Source organism: Monodelphis domestica, chromosome 2 (assembly GCF_027887165.1).
Source record: "Monodelphis domestica isolate mMonDom1 chromosome 2, mMonDom1.pri, whole genome shotgun sequence".
Taxonomy (NCBI): domain Eukaryota; kingdom Metazoa; phylum Chordata; class Mammalia; order Didelphimorphia; family Didelphidae; genus Monodelphis; species Monodelphis domestica.
Window position 1 is genome coordinate 192,242,219 of NC_077228.1, and position 12,500 is coordinate 192,254,718.

At 47.2% G+C, this 12,500-nt stretch overlaps 2 protein-coding genes across 5 annotated transcripts in view; both read right to left on the reverse strand.

Annotated features, from left to right (window-relative positions):
* Positions 1-8,119, reverse strand: part of EPN3 (epsin 3) — a 22,990-nt gene extending 14,871 nt beyond the window's left edge. Inside the window, 3 exon segments of the mRNA XM_007505758.3 lie at positions 2,162-2,426; positions 2,428-2,877; positions 7,611-8,119. Coding sequence (XP_007505820.1) covers positions 2,162-2,426; positions 2,428-2,730 — 568 coding nt within the window. The 5' untranslated portion in view covers positions 2,731-2,877; positions 7,611-8,119.
* A 1,958-nt stretch (positions 8,120-10,077) lies between these two features.
* Positions 10,078-12,500, reverse strand: part of MYCBPAP (MYCBP associated protein) — a 46,693-nt gene continuing 44,270 nt past the window's right edge. For all 4 annotated transcript variants that reach the window (XM_007505755.3, XM_007505754.3, XM_007505756.3 and 1 more), the window contains exon 20: positions 10,078-12,500. This exon is cut by the window's right edge and continues 23 nt beyond it. In XM_007505755.3, coding sequence (XP_007505817.1) covers positions 12,401-12,500 — 100 coding nt within the window. In that variant the 3' untranslated portion in view covers positions 10,078-12,400.

The window sequence follows — 12,500 nt, forward strand, 5'->3', positions numbered from 1 at the left end:
GAGAGAGAGAGCGGGGCGGATCCTGGCGGGCTGCCATGGCAGCGGAGGCTCCGGGAGGGAGACCGGGTCGAAGGCTAGACCAAGATGCGACAAAGCAGGCCAGGGCCAGGGGGAGAAAACGGCTCTGCAGCTGCAGCAAACTTGGAGCGTCGCAGAGATCAGGCCAGGACACTCGACCCAGACCTGCTCGCCGCTTTCTCGGTTTCCAGTTGTTGGGCAGTCACGCCTGATGGGATCAAACATGAAATCCCCTCCCTGTCCTGCGGTCTGCAGGCTGAGACCATGTTTGTTACGAGCGGAAAAGGAAAAAGGAAGTTGGGGGCAGCGATGTGGCTTGGATTGAGAGCGAGGCCTAGAGGTCTGGGTTCAGGTCTGGCCTCAGACACTTCCTAGCTCCCATTGCCTAGCCCTCGCTCTTCTGTCCTAGAGTTGTTATTAGAGCAGAAAGTAAGGGTTTCTTAAAAACAAGAACTACAGCAAAATACCAAGGTTCATCACAAACAACTACCAAGTACCCACACTCAGAGGGCCCTTCATTCATCCATTTTTTTTTTAACTCTTATGTTCCATCTTGGAATCAGTACCGTATATTGGCTCCAAGACAGAAGAGTGGTAAGGGCTAGGCAATGGGGGTCAAGTGACTTGCCCAGGGTCACACAGCTGGAAAGTGTCTGAGGCCCGATTTGAACCCAGGACCTCCTGACTCTAGGCCTGGTGTTCTATTTGCTGAGCCACCTAAATGTCTTCTATTGTTTCTGTTTTTTCAAATTGGGTCTCCCTAACAAGCCCAGGTGGAAAGGCAGCAGCAGTCCCTGAGGGATTCATCCCAATGCTGACCATCCTCCTCCTTAGGCAGCTCAGTAGCACCAGCTCCCTGGGATTCCTCTGATTAGTGCCAGACTTGGAGCCGATACACCACTGGTTTTAGCCCTACTGCAGCTCAGAATTCCCCAGCTCAAGCAGTCCATCAGCATCAGCCTCTGGTGTTGCACCCCCATACCTGGCTACTTGACTATGCATTAATAAACCATGTGAGTGCAATGGCACAATCGGTAGAGTGTCCAGCCTGGAATCAGGAAAATTTATGAAGCTTTGTTCAAATTGGGTCTCAGACACTAGCTGGATGACCCTGGGCATGTCACTTAACCCTGTTTCCCTCAGTTTCCTCATCTATAAAATAGGCTAGAAAAGGAAATGGCAAACAACCCCAAACCCTCTTTGCTAAGAAACCCCCAAATGGGGTTAAAAAGTATCAGACCTGACTAAAAACAATTCAACAACTTAAGTGAGTACAGTGTTGACAGCTTGGGTAAAACACACACAAATACATATATTTTGTCAGATATACAGGAATCCCTTCCACTTTGTAGGGATTAGGGGCACAATGTCTCCATAATTTGGAAAAATCTGCATATAATTTTTTGGCTTTCATGTTCTTTTTATGAACTAGCTTTTGACTTATTTTAACTTTAAAAGAGAAATTCTGTCTATTTATGGTATTAAAAAATAAAATGTTGATATTATACAATACTATTCATATATTTTATGTATTTCTGAGTTTCTAAACTATTTCTGTCATCTGCTGGCCTTTGCCTGTCGTCTGCAGCTTTCCCAAAACTCCCCCAAATTCCTGTTTAATTTCTTTTTGCTGATCTGTGATATACTGAAACCACAAAGGGGAAAGGCATGATGTGGAAGGGATATCTGCGTATATATTTAGTCAGATCGAAGGAAATCTCTAAGACAAGGGATATAGATCCCATAATTCGCATTATTCAAAATGATACTCCATTTTCTTTTCCCCTAGACTGAATTTTGGAAAACTGCCATTAAGAGTGAATAAACCTCCGTCAAGGAGGAAATCTCTTGTATGAACTGGAAAAACCAACTCCCCTCTCTCCCTGGGCCCATGGCTGGAGCCGTATGCCACCGGATGGAAAGATTACGGAATATGGTCCCTTCCTGGTTAATTAATTAATGAAGCAACAACAGCCTGCTCTTGGGTTGGCTTGTGGGAAGCAGAGTATAAGCCAGGTGTGGACTCTGGCTGCTGCATCCCCCTGGATAGCGGCATTCCCGTCACCCCTCCCCCCCAAGCCTTTATTTCAAGGCTCTCTTCTCCCCACCCCCATCTCCCTGCCAAGCCCCGCCCCTCACTCACAGTTGTAGGAAGACGGGGATCCCCTGGTTCGGCTAAACTCGTCCCCATAGTGTGAGGATCGGCGATAGCCCAGCTGCCCGCTGCCGATGCCCGAGCCCTCGAGGGCCATGCGTTCCTTGGTCTTGAGCGCGTGCGTCCGCTCTTGCTTCAAGCGCTCTTCGTCCTTCAGCAGCCCCATCACCTGCTTCACCTTCTCCCGCACGTTGATGCCCTGATCCTTGCCGTCCCGATCCACGTACTGGAAGTCCTTGAGGGTCTGGATGGTTGTAGAGGTTCTCCCGACACTGGTGGGCCACTTTGTCGGAGCCCGTCTTCAGCAGGTAGTCCAGCAGGGTGAGCGCCTTGTACACATGGCGCCAATTCTTGCCGCTGTCGTTGAGCCGCCTCCAGATCATGCCCATGACCTCGGCGAAGGCCACCGTGTTGAAAGTCAGGTCGGCGATCTCTGACATGAGGGAGCTGGGCGGGCCCCAGGGGTCATTGCTGGTGGCTTCGCGCACCTTGATCTCGGCCTCCGAATAGTTGTGCACGATGTTTTTCACTTGCCGTCTCAGAGCCGAGGTGGTCATGGCTGAAGGCGCTGGGGATGGGCGTCCCCTGCCCCAGCCCGGCCAGAAAGGAAGCACCGAGGGCCACCGAGGTTCGGTTTACGGGCTCAGGCCCCAAGAGATCAGGGGACGGAGAGGGCGCGTTACTGTGGAAGGCTCTTCATGGATCTGAAAAAAGAAGGAACCCCGAGGGTCAGGGCACCAGGAACAACGTAGGCTAGCAGTACTCCCTTCGGGTACCTCAGTGCCAGCTAAACGTAAGGGATGATTATTGATTTTTTTTTTCCTAAGCACAAAGAGGACTTAACTAGGAAACAAGAATCTAGTGGCACAGTGGATGGAGCGCTGGACCCAAAGCCGGGAAGATTCATCTTCCTGAGTTCAAATCCAACCTCAGTCGTTTACTAGCTATGTGACCCTGGGCAAGTCACTTAACCCTGTTTGCCTCCATTTCCTCCTCTATAAAATGAGCTGGAAAAGGAAATGTCAAACCACTCTAGCATCTCCATCAAGAAAACCCAAAATACAATTACAAAAATGTCAGACACAGCTAAATGACCAAACAATAACAAGTTGAAAACAGTCCTGGTTCTCTCTCAATCCCTCTATCTTTCCATTCACTTTTCCAAATCCTGTTTATCCTTCAAGATCAAGCTCAAATTAGGGGCAGCTAGGTGGTCAGTAGATTGACAGCCAGGTCTAGAGATGGGAGGTCCTAGGTTCAAACCTGGTCTCAGACTCTTCCTAGCAGAGTGGCCCTGGGCAAGTCACTTAACTCCCATTGCCTAACCCTGTCTTGGAACCAATAACCAGTATTGATTCTAAGATGGAAGGTAAAGGTTAAAAAAAAATCTAGCTCAAATTTCATTCCATGAAGCCTTCCCTGACTACTCCAGCTCACACTGATCTCCCTCATCTCCAAACTGCTTCAGTCTTTATCTTTGGCATCCATACAGGTTAGAATGTAATTATTTTCTGGTTGCTTCATTAGTCTAGTCATCTCCCACTCCCCACCCCATCCCCTACTGCCATGAAACTGTAGACTCCATGAAGGCAGGGACAGGGTTCTCAGGTGTTTTCCCTTTAGTCTTCCTAGGGCTGGGGACAAAGAAAACACAACAGTCATAGGTCATTAGGGCCAGAAGAGACCTAGTCCAACCCACTCATTTTAAAGATGAAGAAACTGAGGCTCTGTAAGGGGAAGTAGCTTGTCCAAGGTCAACCAGCTAATTGATCAGAGCTGGGATTTAAACACTTCCAAGTCCTTGCACCTTTTATACCTCACTAACTCTTTCACACTAGAAAATAAGTACAGAATCACTGATGACAGGACTGGAAGGACCTTAGAGATCATCTGGTCTAATTCTCATATTACAGAGGAGAAACAAAAAGACTTACCCAAGGTCATACAGGTAAGTGGTCAATGAGTTTTCCAAACCCAGATATCTGTGGATGAATAATCTTTGAGTTACTCAGTCCTTTAGCCTGAAAGTTCTTTTTTTTTTCCAACCCTTACCTTCCGTCTGTATATTGGTTCCAAGGCAGAAGAGTGGTAAGAGCTAGGCAATGGGGGTTAAGTGACTTGCCCAGGGTTCACACAGCTAGGAAGTGTCTGAGGTCAGATTTGAATCCAGGACCTCCCATCTCTAGGCCTGGCTCTCAATCCACTGAGCTACCCAGCTGCCCCTTGCCTGAAATTTCTTAACCTGAGGTCCATGGTACTTGGTTGGGGGAAAAAATATCACATCTTCATTTTCACTAGTACTTGTAACCCTATGTGTTTTACTTTACGCATTTAGAAACATAGTTTAGAATGGGTCCAGAGGCTTTATCAGACTTTGGATCCGCAAGAGGGATCCGTACAAAGAGGAAGGTTAAGTGCCCTTGATCTGGTTTAAAGACTCGTTATCTGGGGCTCTTTCAGAAGTACTAGAACTGAGGAGGGCAGCCTGGACCCAAGGAGAGAATGCAGAATTCTAGTCTCACCAACACTCCCATGCAGTCTTGTTGGCCTTTAAAATAAGAGAGGACCATTCTCACGGGCTTCAGAGCTGGAAAGGACATTAGGGGTCACCTCATCCAACCACCCTACTCCTTGATTTAACAGATCAAGAAAACAAGGGCCACATCGAGGAAAGGATTTTCCAAAGTAATACAGGGAGCTGCGTTTCAAACCCAAGTCCTTTGACTTCAAATCCAGTCTCAATGTGGATAATCTCCTCCTTAGCCCTCCTTCAACACACACACACACACACACACACACACACACACACACACACACACACACACACACACACAGAGTCTGGCTGGGATACCTTCCACCAAGGCTCTCCAGCAGGAAGGTTCTTCTGGGACTCCAAAAGATTAATAGGGACCCTTTCCACAGGACAGCCCCAAACTCCATCCTCTATCCCAAACACATCATCATGAAAATTATTCCTGGCTGTTCTCCCAGCAGCCTTCCTACTGGTCCAGAAGGCAGGCAACTAAGGGTTCTGTCTAGGTTTTCTCCAGCACTGCCCACTCTCTAAGTCTGCTCCCCCATGCCCAACTCCCACCATCTCTTCTCTTGCTCTCCCCCTCTCTCCAACCTCCAGCATAGCTCCCATGGATCCCCAGACCTGACCTTGAGGCTCCAGGAGAGTCTACATCCACCTCTTCCTGACCCCAAACAGCCACTGAGGAGGGGGGACGATAGGTACTGGACTGTTGGAGCAGGAACTGTGTCCTTGGGGAGGGAAACAGGGCGGGGGGTGGTGGCTTCCGAGGGGAAGCTCAGCTGCTACAACTTGTCCTATTCTCTCCCTCCCCCCACTGTGGGTGACTCAGAAGCAGCCTGTCCTCACCTCCCAGCTGGGTGGATAGGATGGTGGAATAAATATGGGGAAAATTTTTTATACTAAAACCCGCCCCCAAAATGCACGCAACTGCTGAGGGCCATCGATGAAAACCAGTCAAGCCAGTTGGGCATCATAGCTCCACAAAGGAGACGGGCCTGTGGCAGGGCCACCCTCACCCTCTTGCCCCAGGCACCCTGCCATGCATAGGGAAGGAGCAAGCCCAGGCTGGACTTAGGGGGACTTTTTTTCCCTCTTAACTCAGCTCAGGAAATGCCAGTCTGATACCTGCCCAACCCTGGGAAGAGAGAGCTGGCCTGACAGTCCAGCTGAGTGTTTCCCAGGTTCCCTCCAAAAGAGAAGCTCTCCCCAGAAGATGGGGGCTTTATGTGGGTTGAAGGACATCTGAGTCTTTTCCTTATATTCCTCAACTCCAGCAAAGTTTAAAGGGGACAGTGTTAAAGGAGAAGAGAGAATGCCAGCATGGCAGAGAGAAAAAAAATAAGCCAGAGAGATGAAGGACAGGAGGGAGGAGACAAAGAGAGAGAGACAGAGAGACAGAGAGACAGACAGACAGAGAGAGAGAGAGAGAGAGAGAGAGAGAGAGAGAGAGAGAGAGAGGGAGAGAGAGAATCAGAGAGACAGAGACAGAGACAGGGACAGAGACAGAGAGAGAAGGGGAGAGAGAGGAGAGAGGGAAAGAGGGAGAGAGGAGAGGAGAAAGAGAGAAAGACAGTGAAAGAGAGAGAGAGAGAGAGAGAGAGAGAGAGAGAGAGAGAGAGAGAGAGAGAGAGAAAGGGGGAGAGGGGGTGGAGGAAGAGAGAGAGAGGGAGGAAGGGAGGGAGAAGAAGGCTGGGAGTGCTGCCAGTAGTGTTAAAAGCAAAGAGTTTTATCGAACACAATATGCTCAGGAATAAAGGGGAGTGAAATGGAAACCAGGCATCCGATAAGGCGGCAGCAGCAGCCCCAGCCAGACTTGTATGGAATTACTGCAGTGACCTTGAGCCAGGGCTTGTCAGGTGGAGAGGACACAGAGAGCAACCCAGCACCCAGGCTTCTTGGCACAGATGGGGTGGAGGAGGGCACGAGAGTGGGAGAAGGAGTACAGGGCAAAGGGTGAGAATGGGGCAGGCACATGCCAACAGCAGAATGGGAGGGGGCCAGGGATGTCTAGGGCTGGATTGGAGAAGTGTCCAGAGGAGGGAATAGATGGGGGTTCAAGAGAGAGCTGGATGGAGAGGGGGAGGTAAGGGGTGAGGCATACATACAAGATTTCTCCCCCTGCTGTCCAAGAACTAGAAGGAAAAATGAGAGGTTTTTTGGGGCGAGGTTATCATTCCTCACCCCTCCAAGGGATCAGGGGTCCTACCAAGATCTCCCCAGGATTGGAAGGTAAACAGGCAAAGCCTGAGAGTGAGAGCAGGGGAGAGCAGAATAAAAAAAAAGCAGCCCCCCATCATTATCCCAGGTTGACCTTGAGCCCTCTGAAGTATGTGGTCTTGGCTGCCTGGGCCACACACTCAGGATCAGGGCTCCTGGCCTCCCAGATCCCTGTAACTTGTTTCCCAGGTGGCCCATGAATGAATCAATCAGGATCTATTAAGCCCCAAATGAGTGCCAGACACAGCTAGTTGCAGAACCATAAAAAACGATGTGGTGAGGAGTAAGGGAGGGCTGAGCAGGGTTTGACCCCGCAGGAGGAGGGATGGGGAGATGGAGCTGTTGGAGTGTCTTAGAAACACGTTCTTAGGGGCTGGACTAGCAGATCGTGGACCAAGCAGCTTGAAGAAGCTTCTGAGCTGTACCCTGGAACTCTGGGGCTTCTGGTGAGAGAGTCTGCCTCTTGGGAGCGGGGAACCCTGGACACCTACTCCTGACTCAGTCACTCCATTTTGGGTCTTTGGTCTTGAACCCCAAAGCCCAGGACAAGCTAGTTGGAAATGTGTTTCTTTCGTGCCTTCCCCTTCCCAGTCGTTGGAGGGTTGCCCTCGGGAGCTCAGTATTCCGGGCTGAGAGCACCGCTCCTGGCCCCCTCCCAGCCCTCCAAAGGGAGATGGCGCTTACCTTCGGTGCAGGCTCCCTCCCCTGCGGCAGCGGCAGTAGCAGAGGTGGCGGCGGCGGCGGCGGCAACAGCGTACAGAGGCTTAGCTCAGCCCAGAAGCCAGAGAGCAGGCTCTGCGGTGACCTGCCAGTCCTAGCACGCTGGGAATGGGACAGCCCCGGAGTCTTCAGACCCATCGAGGTCTGCCCTCCGGCAACCCACGCTGCCCTCCAGGGCGAGAGTCCTCCTTGCCAGAAAGCAAAGCCAATGGGGGTCCCAAGGCATCCGAAACTGGGGAGCAGCTCTGCCTCCTGTACCGGGTGGGAAAGTTGTTCAGCTGGCTGGGCAGGTCTGCCTCAGCAGTAACAGGACACAGGAGGAATCAGCAGGGCTCATTAACCCCGTCCTGCCCATCTCCCTCACAGTGCCTGCTGTCCCACAGAGCGGCGCAGAGCTGGGCTCTGCTTCATTGGCAGCTCACAGTGGGCAGAGGGATTGCCCCTCTCCTTGGGGAAGTGGCTGAGGGCAATGAAAACACGGGACCCCCACCGCCCACCCCTTTGGCTGTTGGTACAGAAAAAAAAAATTCCTGATAGGGGAGCAGTTAGGTAGTACAATGCAAGAAGTTCTGAATTTAAACCTGGCCTCAGACACTTCCTGACTGTGGGACCCTGGGCAAGTCACTGAACTCCAGTTGCCTAGCTCTTACCACTCTTCTGCCTTGAAATTGATACTAAGACAGAAAGGAAGGGTTTATTAAAAAAACGAAACCCCAGAACAACAAGACTACTCAGGCACTTTGAGGCTGAGCTCCTGCTGCCTGTCCTCGGTCCATAGCTGAGCTAAGACTCTAATGTCCCCAAGGAAACTTAAAGGGCACTCTTTGAATTCAATCGAATATTATAAAAGGTACCTACCTGGCTTGGAAGAGAAAGAAATTTTGGGAGTCCAGGGCCCAGTTTATTCAATGAACATTTATTGTTGTTCATCTTTCGTTTTCCAAGAGGACCAGTGACATTGCAAGGGGATGCCTTGACTTGCTTCTGAATTAGATTTCAGTGAGGCAACGTTGCATAGAGTCACCAGCTTCACGATCTCTTCCAGAGACATCCAAGGCCAGTGGCAAGACAAAAGGCAGAATGACTGTCGATGGCCTGAGACACAGTGGATGACCTTGGCTTCTTCCATGTCTGATGGAGCTCTAAAGCAGTCCACAGCACCCACTTCAGCCAACTTCGTGGCTGTAGGAACAAACTCTTCTCATCTGACAATTCCTCTAGGGGAAGGCTTCACATGCTAGATACCCCCCAACCCACCGAGGAGTTTGAGACCTGTTGGTTAAACTCAACCTGGTTTAGCCCATCTGCCAAGACAGTTTTACAGTTATTAAGCATCTGCTACGGACAAGACCCTATGCTAGGCCCAGGAGTAAACAAAAATAAAATAGTCCCTATCCTCAAGGGGCTTATATTCTACTGGAAAATTTGAAATGCTGCATTGCCTCCTGTTTTAGTCTATGGCAATAGCTAGCTCCCATTTATATAGCGCTTAAAGATTGGCAAAATACTTTACGAATATTAGATCATTTTATCCACATAACTTCTCTGGTAGGGAGGTGCTTTTATTATCCTTATTTTGTGGAAGGAAAGAAGGAAGGACTGAACAAATGAATGAGTGGAGAGAGAGGGAAAATAAAGGAGGAAGGAAAAAGGGAGGGAGGACAAAAGAGAGGGAGGAAGAAAGAATTCATTGAGTCTTTACTGTGTGCAAACACTATATTAAGCAGTTTATAAATATCATTTCATTTGATCCTCACTGCAACCTTGGGAAGTGGGGCTATTATTATCTCCATTTTTTAGATGAATAAATTGAGGCAGAAAGTGGTTGAGTGAAACTATCAGCCTAATTGATTATATCAATAATCAGACTAATAGAAATCACATGAATATTTCAATAGATTCAGAAAAAAACCTACAAAATATAATACCCATTCCCATTGAAAACACTAGAAAGCAGAGGAATAAAGGGGCCTTTCCTTAAAATAATAAGTACCATTTATTTAAAACCATTAGCAAGTATCATCTGCAATGGGAATAAGTTAGAAGCCTTCCCAAAAAGATCAGGAGTGAAGGAAGGATGCCTATTATCACTTCTATTATTTAATATTGTATTAGGAAAAAGAAATCAAAGGAATTAAAGTAGGCAATAAGGAAACCAAACTATCACTCTTTGCTGATGATATGATGGTATACATAAAGAATGCTAGAAAATCAACTAAAAAACTAGTTGAAATAATAACTTTAGCAAAAATCTTAAAGTATACCATAAAGCAATGATTATCAAAACAATCTGGTACTGGCTAAGAAATAGAAGGGTATTTAAACATAAAAAGAGATATAATAAGTAAATTAGAGGAACATAGAATAGTTTACCTGTCAGATCTATGGGGAAGGGAAGAATTTATGACCAAACACGTGATAGAGAAAATGATAAGATATAAAATGAGTAATTTTTATTATATTAAATTAAAAAGGTACAAACAAAACCAATGCAACCAAGATTAGAAGGAAAACAAACTCAGAAAAAATTTTCATAACAAATTTTTCCAATAAAGGTCGCATTTCTCAAGTATACAAAGAATTAAGTCAAATTTATAAGAATCCAAGTTATTTCTCAGTTGATAAATGGTCAAAGGATATTAATGGGCAGTTTTCAGATGAAGAAATATCAAAGCCATCAATAATCATATGAAAAAATGTTCTAAATCCATCTTGACTAGGGAAATGCAAATTAACTCACCTCACACCTATCAGATTGACCAATAAGACATTAAAGGAAAATAAATGTTGGAGGGGATGTGGCAACATTGGGACACTAATGCATTGCTGGTGGAGTTGTGAAATGATCCAACCATTCTGGAGGGCAATTTGGAATTATGCTCAAAGGGATATAATGCATACCTTTTGATCCAGTAATACCACTACTGGGTCTGTGTCCCAAAGAGATTTTAAAAATGGGAAAGGGCCTGTTTGTAGAAAAATATTTATTGCTGCTCTTTTTGTGGCAAAGAATTGGAAACAAAATGGATGCCCCTCAACTGGGAAATGGATAAAAATTGTAGTATATGATGGTGATGGAATACTATTGTGCTGTTAGGAATGATGATCAGGATGATTTCAGAAAGAACTAAAAAGACCTATATGGACTGATGCAAAGTGAAATAAGCAGAATCAGGAGAACATTATACATAGTAACTGTAATATTCTGGACTAATCAAATGTGATAGACTTTGATACTAACAGCAAAATAATGATCCAAAATTGCAGAATACAAAGTAAACCCATATAAAATAATCAGCATTTCTATATATTTCCAACAAAACTCAGCAGCAAAAGTCCAACTCCATTTAAACTCCAGAATCACTCTAGACAATATGCAATCTCAGGAATCTATTTGCTAAGACAAATACAGAAATCATGTGATAATTACAAAACACTTTTCACACAAAGATCTAAATGACTGGAAAAACATCAATTAATCATGGGTAGGATGAGTTACTATAATAAAAAAATAACAATCCTACCTAAATTCATTTATTTATTTAGTGCCATACCAATCAAACTACCAGAAAACTGTTTTATAGAACTAGAAAAAATAACAAAATGAATCTGGAAGGACAAAAGATCAATAATATCAAGGGAACAAATGAAAAAAAAAGTTTTCATTGCCCTCAGCCACTTCCCCTAGGAGAGCGGCAAGGAGAGGGCCAATCCCTCTGCCCACTGTGGGCTGCCAATGAAGCAGTGCCCAGCTCTGAACTGTTCTTTGGGACAGCAGGCACTGTGAGGGAGATGGGCAGGAAGAGGTTAACGATTTCCCCCACTTGGAGATAACTACTACTATTATTCCCATTTTACAGCTACAGAAACTGAGGCACAGAAAGGCAAAGGGACTTGCCTGGGGTCATACACCTAGAAAGTAGTTACTGCAGGATTTCAAGAAAGAGAATCCTAGGAAGATGACAACCAAACCTTTTATGTAGTCTTGGGTTTGGGGAGAATGGGTTAGGATGATTTGCTCCAAATGGTCGCAGCTCCCTGATCCCAATTAGGATAAATTAACTAATTATAGGCCTCCACAACAAAGATAGGTGCCCCCTTCCAATAGACACTCCGACACTCCATGCGTAGCAGTGTCAGACAGGAGAGGGAAGCCTAACCGTTGGACACGCAGGTGTTGTGCCCATTAAAGTAGGAGCTGTCCTTAGATGCTGATAAACTCAGGAGGAGTCTTTGGATGGGGAGAAGAGAGAGAGACAGGGAAGGGGCCCTAATCTAACCTTCCCACACGGCGCCTCCGGCAGACTCCCTGCTTAGCCCTTTTTATAACCTCCTGACCCCCCTGCTCCTATCCTGACCCCCGAAGGGGAGGGGGTCCATTTCCTTCACCCGGTGCGGAAGAGAAGCTTCATGAAGCCAGCCCTGAAAGTCACGGGCCTGGGAAGCCCCGAGAAAGGCACAGAGCTAAAGGGACCCAACAGGGTCACCTCTCGCGATGTCCCGACCGGTCCTCTACCAACTAGTTCTTCTACTTGTCACCCTGAGGTCATTTCCTCCGGCTTCAGTGGATGCCTGGGCTAGAAGGAAGTCCCCGGTGACGCCTGGAGAACGGCAGTGAGGTAGAAGCTGTCAAAGGACCTTGCCCAGCCATGGCCCGAGCCCTTCGAGGTCTAGAGAGATGCATAGATGCAGTGTGAGCTGTGGAAACCTACACATTTATTTTAATTTCCCCGAGGGTTTCTCAGAGACAAGACTTAGGTAGAAAAAGAGGGAGGTTGGATAGGATCAAGAGGTTCCTCCTCAGTTGCCTGTGAGTTCTTGAGCTCATCAAATAGCAGCATCATATCAGTCACT